This window comes from Magallana gigas, chromosome 4 (genome assembly GCF_963853765.1).
Source record: "Magallana gigas chromosome 4, xbMagGiga1.1, whole genome shotgun sequence".
Classification (NCBI taxonomy): domain Eukaryota; kingdom Metazoa; phylum Mollusca; class Bivalvia; order Ostreida; family Ostreidae; genus Magallana; species Magallana gigas.
In genome coordinates, this window is record NC_088856.1 from 49846322 (window position 1) to 49868454 (window position 22133).

The 22133-nt window shown below is 32.6% G+C and overlaps 1 protein-coding gene across 3 annotated transcripts in view; it reads right to left on the reverse strand.

Annotated features, from left to right (window-relative positions):
• Positions 1–3390: 3390 nt before the first annotated feature.
• The window catches only part of LOC105340959 (uncharacterized), a 131425-nt gene continuing 112682 nt past the window's right edge, over positions 3391–22133 (reverse strand). The window contains exons 1-10 of one of the 3 annotated variants that reach the window (XM_066082742.1): positions 16259–16313; positions 15071–15122; positions 13606–13703; positions 12872–13060; positions 8435–8563; positions 7886–8020; positions 7146–7277; positions 4876–5020; positions 4694–4781; positions 3391–4375 (exon numbers count right to left, since the gene is read on the reverse strand). In XM_066082742.1, coding sequence (XP_065938814.1) covers positions 4076–4375; positions 4694–4781; positions 4876–5020; positions 7146–7277; positions 7886–8020; positions 8435–8563; positions 12872–13060; positions 13606–13703; positions 15071–15122; positions 16259–16283 — 1293 coding nt within the window. In that variant the 5' untranslated portion in view covers positions 16284–16313 and the 3' untranslated portion in view covers positions 3391–4075. Of the gene's footprint in view, positions 4376–4693; positions 4782–4875; positions 5021–7145; positions 7278–7885; positions 8021–8434; positions 8564–12871; positions 13061–13605; positions 13704–15070; positions 15123–16258; positions 16314–22133 lie in introns of those variants that run through there. The other 2 variants (XM_066082741.1, XM_066082744.1) reach the window with 2 other exon arrangements.

The window sequence follows — 22133 nt, forward strand, 5'->3', positions numbered from 1 at the left end:
TATTCTAGAATTTGACCGGTACATGTAAGATTGACTTGTGTTTCAATTTAAGATTTTTTTTATTTACCCACGAATATTTCCGCTAAATACTGCTGAGAGGTTTTATAGATATCGTAGAAAGTAGTTGACGTCTTCATAAGGTTGCACATAAAATGAGAGAGAGAGAGAGAGAGAGAGAGAGAGGAGCTCAAAATTGGAAGCATTATTTAGCCGAATTAAGAAAATGAAACAGTCTCCAAGCGTTCAAGGCAGGATAAAAAAAAATCAAATATCAAATTAACACATGCGGTACAGGCAATTGCAACATCTCTGGCCTTTCCGGCAAGTTTGGAAAAACACCTCGAATGTATTAACATCACCGGATGTTAGAATTTTATACAAAATGGAGTCGCTTCCCATTAAAATAAGTATCGGCAAGAAGTCTTGTATGTCGTTTCTGTGTTATATTCTAGTGTATATTGATACCTTTAATGAAGTATAGCTCACTTCTCAACAGATCATAAAAGGTGTTGTAATTACAGTATATCAAGTTTTATAAAAAGGGGGGGTTGTCATGGACGCCTAGGTAATACATTCGAAGTGTTTTTCCGAGCTTGCCGGAAAGGCCCGAGAAGTTGCGTTGGCGTATGTATGCATTTAATTGCGATAGATATTTGTTCTTGGGGATTTTACTTATTGTTATATGCACATTGATAAAAAAAATCATTGAAGTTGTGTAGTATGAGGTTGTAATGCAGAATAAGTGACCTAAAACTCAGCTGAATATTTTATTTTTAATCTAGCTTGTCAAAATAGGAGATTGTTAACTTGTAGCTTGTTAACTCTGAAAAAGTCTAGAACAGAAGAAATAAAGTCTTTATAGCTTTCGCTACATCTTCTTATTTATGTGTACGCGTACATAAAGCTATTTTAGATTTTTTTTTTACTGTATAAAAAGTGTTGTTGTTCCTAACCTTAAATTTAAATCTATAGAAATTCAATATCTACATGTAACATCTCAAAAGCTTTGATAGCTTACCGCTTGGAAATCATTTAATGATGCAAATTGACAAATGCCCATGAAAATACATTAATGGACCCAAAGGGTTTCTTATCCTTTCCGACGATGATGAGAAGAACTCAAATGTGCATACAAATCATACATTTACATGTATATTTATATGTGATATGATAGAAATAATTGAAAAATATAGGTCTTTTTTTGTGCCGCACAAAACGGGCGAAGAGGATTTTTATACCCCACGAAAATAAAATGAAGAGGGGGGGATAGATAAAAATCGCCTTGTCCGTCCGTACGTCGTGTCCGATCTATATCGTTCTGATGGAGAAACATTGGAAGTGTTCTTACTTCATACAAATATCACTCATTACCTGACGAAGCGTCATGACCTAAACCCAGGGTCATTTGGACAAAGTAAAGGTCACTGGCAGGAAAAGTGCAAAATTTGTTTCCGGTCCACTTTGGAATTTTTACTTCACACAAAGATTGCTTATGACCTGAGGGTGTGTAATGATTTGTCTCTAAGTAATTTAAGGAGAAACATTGGGAGTTTCTATTTCATGTAAAGATTCCTGATGACCGATGATGTGTCATGAACTTGACCCAGGGTCAGTTGCGCAAGTTCAAAGTCATATTAAACATGTGTCATATCTTGTCTTAATGGAAATGAGTAAAAGCTAGAGTTTGACATAAAGATTACTTGTGACCTGTAAATATACCCTGTCTTGTCTGACTCACTAAAGAAAAAGAACCATCCATTATTCTCTAATAGAGAAATACACGAGTAATGACTTCTTTCTTAGCGGGATATCATTTGTGAGTTTGCTAACAGTACCTTTTAGATGGTCCAGTGGGAGCAATGCCCCCCTTTCTCTCAACCAAAATTTCCTTAAGTTAACGGTTAGAAAATTGATTTTTGGGTCATTTCCCCCACTGCAACATCCACACTTTTATTATAAATAAATTAATTATATACATGTACATAAATGATGTACTTTTTAAAGTTATCCTAAACATGAAGTAAGTTAAACGAAGAACTTGCCTGGTATGAAAATAATACTTTGAAATTGAGTCTCGTTTTCGATTTCTTGAACTTACTATTATCATATTGATAATCCAGTATCATTAAAAACCATTTCCCTTCTCCTTACACTCGCCGGGTTCTGATAGACCTGTATCAATAACAGACTATCTCCACTTGACCTCCCCATTTGCATACAATCTAAATAAACACTTACTTAGCAAAGATATGCCTTTATCTGTTTAATGAATGGTGCAATACTCAATCTAGAGGTTACATAGAAAACAGGCATGAATTAATTTTTTTTGTCTCCATTTGAAGAGTTCCAATCAATTTTCTAAAGCTCTAATTGGTAAGAAGAAATGGTCGTGTAAAGATGACCTTTTATCAATACAGGGTCTGTCAGGCTCTGACAAGTGTCAGGAGAAGGAGGTGTTTTAATCAGACTGATGGACAATCCTTTCGCGACACGAAGTTGCGACGGAAGACCTACTCGTTGCTTTGCAACGAGCTCAGCTCTAGTTATAACTGTATAATTGCTAAGCCATGTTGTAAAAATGTATTATATCAAACAATCTGCCGGAGCAATTGTGTTTATGTGGCATTTATTGTTACATATGTACCATCCGCAATCATATTACGCAGAAATCCCTTGTCACGTGTGTGCTATGTATATATATATAAGTTACGTGGGCAGCAGCTGCTGTTGTGACTGTCTGATCAACAAAATAAGTGACTCGTTGTTCATAATGTGGTTTTTCCGATATTAGTAATTAACGGAAACATTTGGATCGTTATTTAGAAGGAGGACGAAACTATGATAAATCTCCTGTAGTATTTCCAGCAGAGAACATTAAAAAGGACTATTAGATTGTAATGAAGTGCGTTTTTTTCCGGAGTTTTTTTTGGGGGGGGGGGGTGTTTCTGGTAGACTAAATTAGCTTTGCTTATAGACGCCGGGGTTGAAATTGATCTCCGCCAATTTGCTTCATTTAGCTTGCCTCCGATATGATTTCTCTGATCAATATTCTGTAAGATGTTGATCCCCGAAATCAGGTTTGTTCTTGAACTTAATGAAAAGTAAGCGAAGAGTACTAATATAAATATTTAGGTATTTATTTAAAAAAAATACACATTTATTAACCCTGTCTCTTGTTAAAAATAACCAAGCAGGATTATACAGGGGAGTACAATACGGGGGATGTTTATAGATGATAGGTAAGATTGCAATTAACTTGTGGTGCTATTGACCAAAAAAAAACCTCAATTAAATTATTAAATTTTTTTAACTGGTGAACTCAGCTTAAGAGATTAAGTTGCTTCAGATTGACATATCTCTTGTCTCTCGTTTGTACAAGAAAATGATACATACGACAAATAATGATTTTATTCAATTTAAAAAGGAGTTAAATACCCCAAAAAAACAAACAAACAGAAATTACAATTTAAAGCAAACATATGTACAATGCTAGTAAATAAAACAAAGCATTCGAAACGTCTTAATTAGCAAAAGAAAATACGAAAACAATCTTCAGGCATTAAGCAAACTTAAATTGCAAAAGGAATTTAGAATCTATCGAATTGTCTAAAATACATATGAAAACTAATTAACCCCTTCACTGTAACTGCGGTACTGCTCTTTTGCAGGGCAAAATGACATAGTTTGGTGAAATATGACGTAATGTCAATTGTTTCATTTACGTCATTTAATTATCTACCTACTGAAATTTCGGCAAAGTATATCATTTTGTCCTGCAAGATAGCAGTACCGCAGTTATCGTGAAGGGGTCTATAGAAGTATTAAGATTGAATAAATTAAATAAAAAAATAATCAAATATAAAATTAAAATCAAGATAAGGGTTCGTAATCGGTTGAATAACTTTGAAATTTAAACAAAATAATACTTTTCATTTGAATGAAGAGTCAAGGCATGACACCAGTATTATAAATCGCAAAACTGAAAGTTTATTTATGATACATCTATGTCAAACCTAAGAATAGATAACTTTTGTGACGTTAATACTATCTATAGGTAAAATAATCTTTTAAGTTGTTAGCCATTTGTGCTGAAGCTTTGTTCTATGATGAAATATTCATCTTGTTCTTCTGTCAGCGATACAGTTTTATCATTTTTAAAGTCGCTGATAAGGCTATATTCACTCAAATTTGTCACGTGACCAACTGCAGCGCTTGCGTGATCGTAGTTGTTATCGTCCTGTTTCTGATCTTTTTCTTCGTTTAAATGATGGTAAACATCATCTTGTGCAAGTGCATCCCTTGTTTCATCATAAATATGACTGTACTCTACCGCTTCTTTTGAATGGTCATGAGGACTTTTGTTGGCGGCATTTTCCTAAATGATGAACATTGCTTTGTAGCTAAATTGCTAGTTTGTTTATGGCTTTTCAAACATGGAAAAGAAAATGTATATGTTGTAAAAACACTAAAGCTAAAGCAATTTGAATTAATTTGAAAAGTGTTTCTATCCAGGTGATTATGTATAAAATTGAAAGTTCAAAAAACCCCAAAGGATTATCACACACCGATGGTGTCAATCATTATTTATGGTTCTAATGAATTAGAATCTAAAAAAAAATAGAACAGAGGTTATAATCGAATACTCAGGGCATTTTTAAATACCTTTTTAATTAGTGTATTACTGTAGCGTTACCTGTTTAGTTTCTTTCAGGGGCGTTGCGTTGTCATCAATTCCCTTTGCATCATAATGATGGTTTTCGAAATGTATTACCGGCTCCTTTCTTTACAAAATAAAATAATCTTTAATCAGTTTTTTTATTCAAAAATATAACGTAATCAACCAATTGTTTCATTAAAAACAGAAAATACACCGACCTTGTAGTGTAATTACGACAAAATCTTTTATAAATGAGGAATGCAGACACAGTCACTATAACTACACCCGCAAAAAGTCCGCCAATAATTGCCGCAAACGGGGACTTTTTGTTGCCGTCTGCTCTATGTCCTTGGCGTTCAGTCACTGAAAGATATATATATGCCGTTGAAATGAAAATTTCAAAAGAAAACAACGTTTGCGCTTTTGTATTCAGCTACCAAAGTTAAAAATTTTGGCACATAATACAGTTTAAATCAAATGCATTTAAAAGTTTTGAATATAAATTCAAGTTAACTTGATGAGCCTGTAAACTCCAAGGTTGAAATATTCATAAGCACGTGATGTAATAAATTGATACAAACTAGCAAAAAAAAACCAGTTTGACAGAGAACGTTGTAAAGTGAGAACCTATTTTTGAGACCAATTTGAGCAGTGGATACGTGTTTGAATTGAGTTATATTTCATGCTTAACTATGAGCTTGCAGGCTTCTTGCTAGACTCATAGAGGAAAAGAAGCTCATATGCATGGTACGATATTTATTGTTTGAATATGATAAAATTTGTAAGGTTATCACCTGAATACTAAAAATCTAAAATGGTACATGTATATGTTTTGAGTCAAGGAACCACAGAAGGGGTTATTTTGACGTTCTAGTTTATAATCATACATTGTCAAAGGTTCGAAGATAATGGTTAATATCAAAATACCTCTTATCGATTGTCAATAACACCGATACGCAGCAATCCTCGTGAAAAGTAGATGACAATACCTTATAAACATATCTGCCGTATTATGTCGTTCTCCACGCTGCATTCTGAATTATACTATTCCCGCGCATATGCATAAATTCACCTCAAAAAACGTCATATTGATGATGCATAGGTAAATCGCCGTTATTTATTTAAAAATTATTGCTATTATCCCGTTAACACTCATAACAAATCGATTATTTTGTTTTTCTGTAGACTCCTTGTCCTTATATCTAGGCATGCCAACTAAATTTGGGTCTGGTTTGCAACATTACATAGTTGACATTAAAACGGCATGGCTATGTTCCTTAAAAAGAATATATATATATATATATATATATATATATATATATATATATATATATATATATATATATATATATATATATAAAACTTAAACGATGTATTTATGAAAGAACTCCTGAAGATCTGAATAGTGATTGAAATATGAACCATACTCGATACAAAGACTGAAGAATCTTTACCAGAGTATCCTTTAATGCAAGAACATTTTCCTCCGACACAACTGTCATACGTAATAAACGTAAGTAAACAAGCATTCTGAGAGTATTGCATAAGCAATACACGTCCCCTACCGGTAACCCCTTTGATTGAGAATGGCAAAAGTTTGAGACCCTGTATATTAAATATTCCCTATCATAAATGTAGTAATTGTATAGTATGAAATTATGAAAAATGATTATAATAAACAGCAAACAATCTCAGAAATCCATTAAAAAGGTACATATTTGAAGCAAAGCAAACACAGAAGTCTAGTCTATTATTCAACAGCCCAAACCCGATAACGAACCCGATTGTAATAATAATAATGATAAAACCCTGCCGTTAAAATTCACACAATACTTGACACCATTTTACAGAACTTATTTGTTTGTTATTAGAAATGATAAATGTAATGATACAAATAATGCACAATATTATTTATTATTTTACTGACCACATAATGTCCTCGTTCATTTAGTACACACCGAGCCCGATAACTAACCCGATCATTAAAAAATTTGGAGTGAAAAAAATTAAATTTCTGGAAATTGTGTTGACCAGACGCTACAAAAGTATAAACTTGGTCTGCTGTTTGATATTTTGAAGCTGCTCAGCAAGTTTCACATCATTCGTCAAACGCATGCAGAAAAAAACAACGGAAAACTGAAGTGGGACAGACAGACGGACGGACGGACGGACAGACGGACGGACGGACGGACAGACAGACAGACAGACGGACTGACGGACGCAGAGGAAAGCTATAGTCCCCTCCGGTGAAACCGGTAGGGGACTAATAACGGAACACATGTACCTATTTAATGATCTACACAGTTATGAATGATATTATTGTTCATTCGAAGCAATGTACCTATGACATAGGCATGTATGTTTTATCCATATCTAATTTCTGACTAAAGCTGGTGGATCAGATCAGTAGTATATACTTGTAATGTAATTCCATTTACTATGCTGTAAAACTTTAGGGGGAAATAAATTGTGAAATAGTTTTACTTACCTGGATAACAGGTGTTGTTTTCTGGTACATGACCTACTTGACATGTGCACCGACCAGCACTACAATTTGTTGCCAATGGAGTGCCCGTGCATTGTACATCTGATATACAGGTTTGACTAAATGTTATGTTACCTAAAAAGATAGACGATACATTTTCAAATGTATGAATCTGAAATTGTAGATAACACCTGAATCAAATGTTTTGTGCATTAATATGTTAAGACATTTGAATTACTTTACCCCTGATAACGGTAAATAAATATTAATGAAACCTTATATATGTTCTATTGAATTAAAAAATGGAGTACTAGTGGTCTACTAAAATCAAGCATCTAGTAACATTAACTTTAATGTTATGGTGTTTTTAATTTGTGTGCATAGCGTCCTGGCATTATTTTTGTGTAAAAATTATCCGCGATTGTTCATAAAATAAACACAAAATTTAGGTACCTCAATGCGTATAAATAATTGTTAAGATAACATCATGTTAAAGTAATGTTAAAGTAATCGGTGATTCGTTGCAATAGTGACGTAGATGCTACTTTTCATTTTCTGTTTCTGATATTTAGCTTCTCTCCATTTACAAAAATTAAGGGACTGCTCAGAAATACTACAAAGCCTCAAAGCTCAAAGCGAGAAAGAATTTTACCAAAATTACTTGTGTATGTAGCTATTTATTTTTAGTTTCAAAGTTAAATTGTCCTAAAGTATTGATTATATTTTACATTATTTTTATTTACCTTGATGGCAGGTGTTGTTGATTGATACATATCCAGCTTGACAAACACAAACACCACCACTACAGTTTCTCAAATTGTCGGTGCCGGTACATTGTGTAATGGATTCACACACTTCATTTACTTTTGCTTCGTTTGCTAAACAATTAAGTTTCAGGTATAAAATAATGATTAAATTATTATCATTGTACAAACTTTACTTCAATCAAATAGCTCGCAACACTAGGGGCGATACATTGCATATCGAATTTACACCGTGGTGATTCTTCCAATTCATTGTCTGCTTGTTAAAGCAATAGAATAAGTATGTTTGGACCACTATTAAAAGTAAGACTATCCAGCTTTAGAAATAGAAGATGATATTACATAGAGCATTCTACATCAAGCTTAGGCGCAAAATATATCAAACTTTTTTCCATCATATGAAAGGTTCACATTTGTAAGTAATTTATTATATCATTAACGGAAGAAAAATATACAAGTTGATTGTAAAAAATTTAAACTGAGACAAAAAATCAGTTTATTTGATTTCATCGTTTTTTAATATCTTACCATTTTTACAATTATCTTTCACCATTGTATATCCTGGTTGACAATGACAGGCACACACAGTGTAAATAAGGTCACAATGTCCATTACTATCCTGACAGTTCCAGCTATTTTCATAAACTCCATAATCCCCTGTATATAATATTGTAAACTGCTAATATGTTGTTAATTCATTCAAAAAAAGTTTTCAATGAGACACTTTCAATACTGCTGAGTTAATTTTGTATGTATTATAAACCTTTTTGATGACTGTGAGGACGATAGCAAGTTATCATGTTTGCTGTCGAGGGGGACAATAAAATTAAAATTTATCATTGGCAGATAAGACTGAAACTTTTGCACGCTTAAATTCTCACGCTTACTTTATTCCTTGTAATTTTATAAATAAAATATACACAGAGGTAAAACAAACTTATACATAAAGCGTTTATAAAATACAAGTAGACTCAATATCCGGTAAGAGGCCTTTCAGCTACATCTCTCATCTGAACAACATTTCTCGTATCTTAAAATGAAAATCCTCTAAAATATTAAAAAACGCAGAAAAATTCTCATATTTTGCAAAATTCACATGAATAAAAGATGCCAAGTTTTCGACATCATGATCTACATTCATGTAAGATGCATCAACTAACCAATCTTATATCTTGGATATCAATACTTTAAACCCATTTTGGGGCACTGTATTGGTCCAGAGGTCATGGTTTTCAATTGATTATTTTTAATCTACTAATATATAAAAACACCTTTTTCTGCTAAGCTTCCAACTTCTCTTGGGGCCTCAATATTGGTTTTGGGATCTTCGGGTCATGGATTTAACAATTTAGAATCTACAGTATCTGAGGTATTAAAAAGTAGTTTCACAAATTGTAGAATTAATAAAATCATTGATAAAAGATTTTTTAACATAATCCCTATGTTTTTCTTTGATAAACTTTGAACCCCTCTGTTGGCTGAAGTATTGGTCACGTAGTCACAAATTCGAAATAATTTTACTTTTGTCACACAGCCACAAATTAGAAACAATTTTTATTTTTTATACAATATACACAATCGAAAATGCTTGCATAGTTATATCTAGGATATAAATTCTAGGATTGAAAAGACGAATATTTTCAAACACTTTCAATAAGCGGGTATGTTAAGGCTTCACGACTGATTTTACAGCAATGTGTAGAAAGTCACTTATCTGTACTTCATACAATGTGACGTCATAATTAATTTTGACTTCACAATCTGCATTCCTGTCGATAGTTCTCAGGGAATGCATCCTAAAGTGAATTATTTCAAACCAGTAATAAAACGGCGTGTTTCCTTTTTACAGATGTAACCGTTATTGCTAGACGTACAGAATTCATTCATAATAAAATTCAGTATCAAATAATCGACAGTTTTAGAGCTTCGTTTTAAGTAAAAGACTATTTATAAACTAGTGGTTTTGAGACGCTCCCTGCTACGTGTAAACAAATGAAGAAGAAAGTTTAATGCATGTAAAAACAAGCTTGGCGCGTGTAAAAGATCGACACAATTTTAAAGTACTTCACATAAAATTGGTTGAGAATATAAGTACCAATGTGAATAGTGCTTGGGAAACATACGGATTTACCCTAAATTTTGTATCGGTTTTGATTAGCAAAAAGGTGGATTATTTTGATGATTTTGTGGAATGTTTCAACAATATCTTTTATAAACGAAATATCTATTTCAAGCCAAAGCAAGAACTTCAAAGAATATAATATAACAAAGGTTTTTCTTAAAAATATTAAAAACTTATAAAAATGTAGCATTGTCGTTCTTGAAAATTAATTTTAAAACATTTTCTTTTTATATTTAAATTGATTTAAATCCCTCTAGGGGTTCAAGGGGAGTCAGTCATGGTTGTATGGATTATGAATCCACACTTTATATACATGCTATGGTATTAATATTTCTGGTGCAGTGGTTCTAGAAATGATTTTATTTTTTACAAAACATCCTGTTTTCACTGTTCTGTGATTATATCTTTTCTGAATCGCCCTGAATTTTAATCATTTAAAAATCCCTTCCTATAAGAATGCGTTGTACCAAGTTTGATAGAATTTACATTAGTGGTTAAAATACAATCAATGGCAAGAGAGCATTTTCAAATATTTCGGAAAATCCGTCTTTTCTTTAGGATATGGGGGATGAGAAAGCTATGACAGAAACAATAAAAGTATATAAAATCTTTCAGGATATATTTTATGTGTGTATGATTTTTTATATAAACCAAATCAAGGCGACTGGAAAACATGTTTTATATTAAACAACCTCCCATTTCAACAACAAAAAACAGCATTAAAAGTCATCATGAGTTACTCACTTTTCCTGTTACAGCTTTTGAATATTCAATCATCATTAGCAAAAATCACTATCTGGCATTTATACCAAAACAGTTTTACATGTATTATTGATGTTAGTTGGCCAATTATTACTTTACTATTTAAAAGACTTTTTGTTTATTTAGAGAGCTCAAAAACATTTTTCTTTGGTTTCGAATGATAAAAATACTTGCATAACTCTTTTGATCAAAGAATTTCTTTATAATTACATTATATTCAATGAATAATTGCTAAATATCAACAAGCAACGGAAGATAACTCCATTATTGATAAGCAAAGGGAAGATAACTCATTTATCCCCCCCTTTAAACTCTTTCAAAATGCTTTCACAATCTCTTAACTTGAATAGACAGCTCATTTCTTACTCTTATTTATATTTGACAATTCATTGATTTCTTTCATTGATATTCCTGAGCAGAATAAAATAATAAGACAAAAATATACCCCCTCCCAGGTATAATCCTTGCCTTACATGTAGGTGACATGAAATATTACTCAATGTGTTTTTTTTTCTATATATGGAGTCAATTTTTATTCTGTGTCAGTTGACGTTAATAAACAATATATATTATTAGTAAATTACCATTTTGGCCACACCCTGCATTAAGAACCCCTACCCTATACACTGTATGAGTGTTTTGGCACCACCTTAGATTCAAATCCCTACATTGGGAGATATGGACTTTAAAACTTATATATATGGCTTCATTTTCTTTCTTATTATGCAGACAATTTTTATTCAGTATCAGCTGAAGTGAAGAAGACAATTATTTAAACATTAAATGCATTGACACTTTATGACCACTGTGTTTTCGTCCTGGAGTCAGAACACCTACAACGGGGTACATGACATTTAAAGTTTTGGTAGATAGCTTCCTTGTCTACAAAATCATAAATTCAGTTTTTCTTACAGGTCTGTAGGAGTAGAGAAGATAATTTTTAAACATTATATGTATTAACACTAAACATCCATTTTAAGCCTTCCAAGAGTCAAAATCAACACTCCTGGGGACATGAAATGTAAAATTCTAGTAAAGGACTACCTGTTATACATAATTATGAAGTCAATTTTTTTTACAGATGAGTGGTAGTAGAGAAGAAGATTTTCAAACATTATATGCATTAACACCATAATGGCTTCCCCCTAGTTCCTGAACCCTTGACCCAGGGTTTCAAGCCCGAGAGAGAAAAATCCCGTCCGAAGCTGCGTCGGACGGGATTTTTCTTTCTCGGGCTTCATGGACATAACCATGCAATCAGTTTTTTCCTTTGAAGCATGGAAGTAAAGAAAATTTTTGAAATTTTGATTTTTTTTGCATATTTTGTCCCGCATGTCGCGCACCGGTAGGTGGTAGAGCAATGAATTTCACAATTTAGTTTCTTCTTTCCATAGACATGATCCACGCCAAAAATGGTTACAATTGGCCTTGACGTTTTTAAGAAGTTATAAATGTAAAATTTTTTCACGCGTGACGCACGACGACGGACGAACACAGACAGCAATAGGTAACCTGAGTTTACTAAAACTCTTGTTGACGACCTGGGAGCTACAGTGTGAAACACTTGCTATCTTTTTACGGCGTACAAAATCTTGCGCTAGTTTTGCATCAAATAATGTTATATCCTGCATGTTTTTCTTTCAAAAAACCATTGTCAACCCGATAAAATGAATAAAAGTAGTTGTGTGCATGCAGTAATAGTGTCTATCAATCTGGACGTGTACATGTAATAATGGTGGCTATCGATCTGCACGTGTTCGAATTATTTCAGAATGGTAACTACTAACTTGCAGCCTCACTATTACAAATACTACAGCACATACGTTAGTGGTTTTTAAATAGTCTGTGCTATGTTGTGTGTGGCCAACCACTTAATTGGGTGTGAAACGTGAAAATTGCAAACTGTATCAATATCAACCCTTTATCACACAGTAGATTTTACTTGTTCCTTTTGTAACGTATGTGACATAGCTATTTTTAGACTGAGAAAGGTATTTTTAATTGCATAATTATAAAAATCTGATTATAAACACATGTAAACATGCATGTGACGATAAGGTTTTGTATATTGAATTACTTACCTTTATTCCAGGATGAGCAGTTGATATATAATTCTCCAAATCTCTTATTTTGAGGATTATTTGAACAAGCCTCTAACTCTGTTTTGTTTCTGTCATTAAATAAAAGCTGAATTTTTAATCCACGTATTGCTCCATTAGAAGTCTTATTAGACATCGTGAATTTGCATTTTTTCGGACAGGTAGTATTTGCTGTAAAAGGATAAGAAAAGTTCATTTTTAAGGTATTGTATATCCCATACAAATCATACACATCTATTTAATTTATTTTTGGATAACAGAGGGCATATAGGTTATTTGGAATGATCGTGCAGGTGTGACTCAAAATATATATTAAATACAATGCAATACAGGTAAAATTAAACCAAAAATATCACTGCATAATAAAAAAAAATATAAATTATTTATTTTATACTTTTGTTCTTCTTTACTTTCTGTTCAGTATTCGGTATAGTTTGATTTCTGTGAAATTGGTACTAGAAATGTAAACACAGAACCCATTTAGTACAAATACGGATATAGGAAAATCATGGGTACTTTCTGTAAAGAGTCCCCCCCCCCCAAAAAAAAAAAAAAAACTAACATGCATATCACAAAAGTGTCATGCAATTTGACGTTAGTTTGAATAAAAAATCAACAATTCAAGTTAATTTTTTGACAATAAAACACACATAAGATTACATTAATGAAAAGCTTGCCTCTTAGACCTTCATCAAATTAATCATATTAAAATTTACCGTTTTGTAGAAATTTCCTTATTTCACTCTCTTTTAAACCACACCTGGAAGTTGCACCCGAATTCCAAAATTTTGAAGCAGACTCGAGACACATATTTCTGGCAAAAAAAATGTTATCGTAACAAAATATTTTCCGTTCTTTTCGATTCATTTCATTTCATCTCTCTGTGCCATTTATATTGACAGGATCAGAAAGATACTTTGAAAAGTACAAAATGGAAAGTAATTAATACGTTTTCGTTAGAAACGATCTTAAATCAAACTAATGACAAAGTGTTGATTTCATTTAGTGTGGGGGAACAGGACACTGATCATTACAATCATGCTTAAGCATTGAATACGTATATTTATATTCATACTGATTTATTTTTGGTATGAAATATATGTGTATCGTCGCTGTAAAACCATTATATACGCTCTCAGTCAGGGATGTAAGACGTACATGGAACAGCCAAATAAACATGTTATTTATTGCGCTTCCGCAGCTAAAAAATAAAGTGCCATATACTTTGTAGAGAAATAACTTTTTAATTAAAGATAATTTTATGATTATTTTTTAAAAGTACATACTGTATCAGATTTGTTATGTAGGGCTGCATGTTTCATTTCATCTTACAAAAATAAATATACTAAAAACAAGTGGTGACGTTAATATTTGTGCTTATATCGCATGAATTAGTAAAATGTATTACAGGAAATTGTATCTTCGCTAACCAAGATCTTCTGATCCGCACTGCTTCACACAAACCCTTGGCATATCAAAAGTTGGGATTTCTCGTCCCGTGATCTCCTATCCTATTTTTAAATCAGCCAAATGATGAAAAGATGTCGTACTTTAACGTACTTGGTGCAGAAATGGCAGCCTCTTTAGACAGTGATATTGACAAGTTACAAGAACAATGGGAATATGTGAAATGTTACATAGAGATCGAATGTATTCGAAAGGTGAGAGAATGGGAACACTAGATAGTTGGTATATCCTCAATCTAAGAGTGCATGCCTCTGTTGATAAACAATCTGGTGTACTTGTTATTGCACCATTGAATGGTACATGCATCATGAAGACTCAAACAGAAAGACTAGAAAAAAGGGGTTTGAGCTATGTGTGTTCGAGACACTCATGAATAAACAGTGAAAAACATTGTTTAATAAATCTGATATGCTTTGCATTTTTAGATTGGTCAAACGGTTTCAGAAAACCCCAATCAAAATCCATGGAAAAAATCCTGATTTTTGATAACAAGATATGCCAAGGGCTTGTGAGAAGCGGTACGAATCAGAAAACCTTGGCTAGCGAAGACGACAGACGACGACGGACGACGACGGACGACGACGGACGAAAACCAATTGAAAAAGGTCACCTAAGTGAATCTGGTGTCCTAAAACATCTCACATTAATGTCTCATGTTGAACAAACTCATTCAAACAGATGATAATATGAGAAATGTTAACTCTACATACTCACCCATAATCGATATTTTGAGCGTTTGATTTACAAACCAAAATTGCAAATGTGTCTACAATGTGAAACAAATTCCTTGATGAATTAGAATATAAATAATTTATGAACTGTAAACCATTGATATAATACCATAAGAATGATAGATGAGAGTATAAAAGAAGACATCAGAGAGTAGAAACAATCAAACTGTTTTAAGCAATCGGCATATTTCATTAGATTTATAATGAATTTAACTTTAGAAAATTTGTGTTTCGAAAGATGTTGTCAAATAAGTAATTATGAGCTTCCGGAAATTTAAGTGTCTTACAAACCGGAAAAATCTGATATCGATAATTGTGATTGACAGTAATTGACACGTACTGAAAACTACAAGACATTAGCCTAAGTACAGTCGTCATGGTACACAAGGTAAGTGGGACTCTAAACGGAACACATCATCACTTTTTCGATAAATTATGAATGGTTACCAATTTTGGTTCATTTTAAAATGAACAAACATAAATATTTCAAATAACCCTTAAAGATCCCTTACTTACAAAAATGAATTCAGGTTTTAGCAACTCTAATGATAAACACACAAAATACATGCTTACAAAATAATGATTGTGGTTATTTAAATTTAATAATGTGTTTCCTATACCGTTAAATACGATTTACGTTAAACAAGTCATATTTTATATGTCTATTCCTTAGTATGGGATAGCTGCCACGTCTACCAAATGGAATAGAAAATGAACCACACATTTAATCACATTAAGTTGTTAATTATAATGTGATGACTAAGTACCTTTTAGATAAAATAAAGAACAATTGACTTCTATTTTGATATTTTAGAAAATTTAATATAATTGCTTTACTATTGAAAATTATACAAAAAAACCAGTAATCAATTCACCACGTGCAAAATAAATCCTTAAAAGCAAGGTTTATTCGGTCAACTCCACCCTGCTACAAGAGAAAAATATTTAAACGAAATCGTTAAAGAGTTAGGTTCATAAAAGTGTTGTGTGTCTGCGCCAAGCGTGTGTGTGTGTTTGTGTATGCGCCCACGAGAGAGAGAGAGAGAGAGAGAGAGAGAGAGAGAGAGAGAGAGAGAGAGAGACAGACAGACAGACAGACAGACAGACAGACAGACAAAGGGACAGAGACAGTGATGGAGAGACACAGAGAGAGAAAAGGACGTTTACTTACATATGTAAACATTAAATATCGCCATGATGTAATGACTCTTATATTCGAATGACTGTGCATTTTATTACTTCCTTCTTTATTCCTAAATGTGCACATCAACAAAAATACACTTTGTTAAGAAATCTATACACTTTTTCTTTTTGTATTTGACCCCTGTTAACAGAACAATTGGCAAGTGAAAGTTCATTTTATAAGGCAAAAATTGTTTTATTTCTTGTATTTTTACTTTTAAGGAAGCAATTCCCCCCCCCCCCCAATAAAAAAAAAATCAAGCCTGTTTTCTATATCTTTAAAACAAATTAATTTAGGAAAAAATGATATTAAACATCATCTGAATCGTCGAAATGCCAAACAACGTTTAAAATATTTTAACCGAAAAATGCTTTTATTCAAATCAAAGTGTTATTGCCTCTAATTGATTAAAATGTTTAATATATGTATGTTTAAGGATGTGAATTTATAAACATACAAAACCCCCAAATCTACATGCACTTGAATTCAACAACATATTGTATCGAGAAAGCTGACCATTCAATGGAGAATTAATATTATGATCAGATATCTTCGGTATACTAGACTATCAATGATTTTAAATGTTGACACGACTAAACAAAATTAAAAATGTTCTACATTTTAAATTTCTTAAGTTAAGCTGGTTTATTATTTAACAAATAAATCTATTTCTTCTACATAATAAAATAAACGAACACGTCGCACACTTACAACAGACCACCAAATAATGTGTAAAATGTGTTTTGTATACACACTATAGTACTGTAGTTCTAGTCTAAAGTGAAGATTTGAGTGTTCAGAAGACCGATGTATACACAATGTATCTACACAGACTACACATACTTAATAACTTCCTCAATGGAGTCGACATCCTTCCAGAACAAGGACAGTTTATTACGAGTCGTGTTATCTGTTGTATCAAGGCACACTGATTTCCTCCGTTTTTAAAATTATGTTTCATTCATGTGGCTCTATATACCCACAGTTTATTCCAATTGTTTTTAGTGTTTTTTGTAAAATAGTTTTTAAAACGTTAACTATTTACGAATTGAAAACAAAATTGTCAAATGATGGATATTTCCTTCAGACACTTAGAAAAATATATTACTTCATAACGTTCAAAAATTTTATTATTGCAGATTTTTTTTACTGTTTCCCCACAGCATATAATTTCAAATCAACTTACTCTGTTGACAAATCATCTGAAAATGTTGCTTGATGTTATAAGTAAATGTATATATTTTGATAAATGTGACACAAAAAAATAAATGAAAATGAATACAAATAAACACCCCCTCCAAACAAAAAATATTAAAATTTTATTTGGTGTGAAAGTTCCTCAGGTAAGAGTTATTGCTCCCAAGTCCCAAGGCCGAGTATGACTTTTCAATTTCTGAGTTGATGAAAATTTCTTAGATATTGTTTTGGAATGAACTAATAGAATTTATGTATCCCAACCTGAGAGAATACGAAATTTAAAGCCACCCTTCCATCCCTTTACGTTGGTATGGGACCTCTGTCGAAATTAATGTGGATTAAAGTACACTGTATTTAGACTACTTTCACCGGTTTACATTTTCCCCAATATTTAACTTAAATATACGGGAATACTTTGTCTTGTGATTCTGTTAAAAGGCATATTTCGGTCTTTAGTTTAAATCAAAGTACTAAACGACGGGGTCAGTTACTGTGTAATTGTATATATTGTTTTAATTGCTTTGTTGTTATATGACTGAAAAAAAAACCCCAACAATTTAGACAAACCCAAGATACAATGTGTTATACTAAAGAGAGGGTTTTTGTATACGGACTTACACTTGTATTAAACTATTAGAGCTATATATGTCGTAATTTACTTTATTAAGGTCTTCCGTTTCCTACGGAATACCTTGTACTGATTCTGATGGTTATTCATTACTGTTATTCTTCTAGACTTTTTAAAAAATTAAATAACTTTTTGTTAGTCATCTGATTTCATTCAAATTTTCAGGGTGTATTGTAAATTAGATTACGTTTGTTAGTCACAAACAAAAATGAGAAATCGTAACTTCCGTGTTCTAGTTATTCCCCTTTTTGAAAATGTTTAGGGGCATTCGTCTCCGGACAAAGGCACCGAAATGGTCCGTAGCAAATAATCCAAAGTTAAAAATCTTTAAAACTGACACTTTGCATGTTGTCCTCTGATTTTTGTATTTTAGTTTTTTCAAATTGTACCACTTGAACTATATAAGTGAAATTTCCTTTAAATATTGCTAATTTTTACTCATGTTTTTGCTTCGTAACTTTTTAGTTTGAAATATTTTCTAAATGCATATAAAACAAAAGTTAAAGGGCTTTCATTTGAGACCAGAAAAAAGGGGCTGGCCCCTTCAATAAGGAATCTAGGTGCCCGGAAATCTTTGCTGTATAACTAAAAAACGATACATGCTACGATAATGATGTCGCTTGAAAAGTTTTTCTTCATTATCTTATCAATCTCATTGTAAAATAGAATTGTTTGGATATTGCGTAATATGAGTTAAAAGCTACATATTAAGACATGCATACCCGCTTTTATTTTGCTCAAAGGGAAATGCTCCCTGTCCGTAATAGTGTTTTAAAGTAGCAGTCAATACTCTTCTTGGGGCTGGTTTTACTAAGACTGTTTGACAATCTATTCTTGACTTGAAGTTGCAACGGAAGACCTCCTTGTTGCTTGCAACGAGCTCGGCTCTAGTTTTGTTTATGTTTAAAATTAGACCAAATGATTTTTAGTATGATAATCTGAACAAAATAAAAAATATTTACATCAACTTAGTAGTTTCCCTCTATTTCTTACGGAAATTGATTGTAATTCATAATTGCAAGAAAAGGCAGAAATCTATTCAACCTAAAGCACGACCTAGGAGTCGGCGAAAGATAATATTCTTATTGTTAGATGGACAGAGAAAAATGAATGGAGGAGAAACAAGAGAAAAAGAAGGGACATACAAAAAGAGTGAAACGATCAATATTTAAACATGTACTTAATTATGTACAAGTATCGCTGTGATTCAATACTTGAAAGATATCAATTTTATTGTGTGTGTCCCGGAAAAGGAATGAGTTGTCCAGAGAATGACAACACATGCATTTTATCATTTGTGTCGTTAGAAGTTGTTGTGCTTTCTAACTAAAATATAGTTTGTATATTTTCACAACTATGTATTAATAGTGTTTTCTTACACGGACGGAAATTGATGTTTGTATGATGAAGATAAACAATGTTCCTACACAGATAATTTGTCAATGAAGCTAAACATTCTACTTCAGGATTAGGAAGAGCCACGCTATCTGTTGTACCCAGGCATAGTTGTTTTTTCCGTTTTAAAAAAAAATACCGACTATATGTAAAAAAGTTTTGTATGTTAAAGCTGTTATTTTGATATTATTAAAACATTTAGAACATAAATTCACTACTCAAAATTATATTAAAATTTAACCACCAACGGGGAGATAATCTTTTGTCAAAATCTTTTCTTCTTAGCTATTCGTAACATACCGAATACTAAAGATTGCTGTTCATTTGTATAGCATATTAAGACTAAAATGTAGCTAGACAGCACTCCAGTTATTACTTTTAATGTACGCACGGGCTTATTAAATTCGAAAGAGGGGAGGGATGGTTTTAGCTTGGGTCATAGAACGATTTTTGTTAAAAATTTAATTTTAAACAAATAGTGAAACATATTCAAAACGTGAAATGAATCTCTGCACACCTTAATCTTTTTTTTAAAATAGTATTTGCTTGTCACACCCATGAGAACTTTGCTGATCTTATTTTAGATTGAAAAAATGTGCCTTGAGCTTGAAGTTAGTCGGTTAGAAAGGGCAAAAATATTCCCACATACGTACAAAAATGTCCAATTTATACAAAAATAATATTTTAACCATATGAAAAGAATATCTGGGGGGTTTTGAAGACCATCTTACCCGAGGGAGAAGCACAATTTTTCATGTTATTTGCCTATAAAGTCTAATGGAAAGGGTTGTAAAGACAATGGGTGGCAAAAAGAAAGGGTGGTTAAAGAAAGGGCTTTAAGGACAAAGGTTGAAAGGGTGGTAAACACAAAGGGTGGTAAAGAGAAAGGGTGGTAAAGACAAAAGGTTGTAAAGATAAAAGGTGGTAAGAGATAGGGTGGTAAAGAGAAAAGGTGAAAGCGTGATAAAGACAAATGGTTGTTAAGACAAATGGTGGTAAAGAGAAAGAGTGGTAAAGAGAAAGGGTAGTAAAGACAAAGGGTTGTAAAGATAAAAGGTGAAAGGATGGTGAGAAGAAAGGGTGGTTAACAAAAGATGGGAAATAGGAAGGATGTTAAAGACAGTGGGTGGTAAACAGGAAGAGTGAAAAGGGTGTTTATAAAAGAAAGGGTGGTAGAGAGAGATGGTGGTAATGAGAATGGGTGGTAATGGGAAAAGATGTTAAAGAGAAAGGGTGTTCGACAGAAAGGGCGGTAAAAGGAAAGGGTGGGAAAGAGAAAGGATGAAAGGTTAGTAAAGAAAAAGGCTGGTAAAGAGAAGACGATAAAAGGGTGGTAAAGAGAAAGGATGAGAAAAAGATAGGGTGAAAGGTTGGAAAAGACAAAGGTTGGTAAAGAGAAAGGCTGTAAAAGGAAAAGGTGGTAAAGAGAAAGGGTGAAAGGGTGGTGAAGAGAAAGAGTGGTAAATACAAAGGGTGGGAAAGACAGAAGGTGGTAAAGAGAAAGGGTGAAAGGGTGTAAACAAGTAAGGGTGGTAGAAAGAAAAAAGGCGGTAAAGAGAAAGGGTGGTAAAAAGAAAGTGTGAAAGGGTGGTAAAGAGAAAGGATGGTAAAGAGAAAAGGTAGTAAAGAGAAAGGGTGAAAGGGTGTAAACAAGTAAGGGTGGTAGAGATAAAGGGTGGTTAAAAAAATGGTAAAGAGAAAGGATGGTAAAGAGAAAGGGTGGTTAAGATATTGGGTGATAAAAGAAAAGAGTGGTTATAAACACATTTTTGTGGCAATACTGCTATCATATTTTTTTTTCAAATTCTGTTCATCTAAATCGATCAACCTGTGCATGCACAGACTAAATGTGTTAAGGTAGAAACTAATATAACTAAATACATATTACAATTTGAGGAAAATGTTGATTGTACTACTTTCAATATCTGCGAAATGCAAAACTTTGCAAGTTTCTATATATTCCTTTAACAAATCTAGTATATTTTGAGGTGGTTACTAATAAGAACCAGACTATAAATTTTCTAAAATCGCAGAAGGTAAAACTAGCATTGTCGTACATTACAGATGATTAAAAATAAATACAGAGGTTTTCTCTTGTAGTTTAGGTGCAAAAAAGTCGACATGTCTAAATAATTTTCAGAAATACGTTTTTCTTTACCTCTATATCACTTAGATATTTTATTTATTTATTATCTTTTTTTCTAAGAATGGTTACTTTTATGGAGAGTACTGTATAAGCTGTAAAACGACTGGCTATAAATTTTAGTATTTTGACTAAAAATATTCCTAGCAAATTGACTTTATTGACTAAAAAAACCTTAAGGTTTCACTTTATGTAGTTAATTTAAAAACGATAAAAATTGCTCGATTCAAATAGTATCGGTTATTGCACATTGCCCACGACGGCGGTTACACCTAGTCGTCGTTACATGTATAAGCTTAATTCATGCAATATTCAATCACCCGGGCATGTTTTTTTCCTAGAATCCAAATACACTGAAGTTTTGTGTGTGTGTGTGTGTGTGTGAGAGAGAGAGAGAGAGAGAGAGAGAGAGAGAGAGGTTTTTTGCCGGTAGATAGTTTAATAATTTGTTTGAATTTGTTACATGGTCCAACATTCCGCAGAGAACCTACACTTTAATG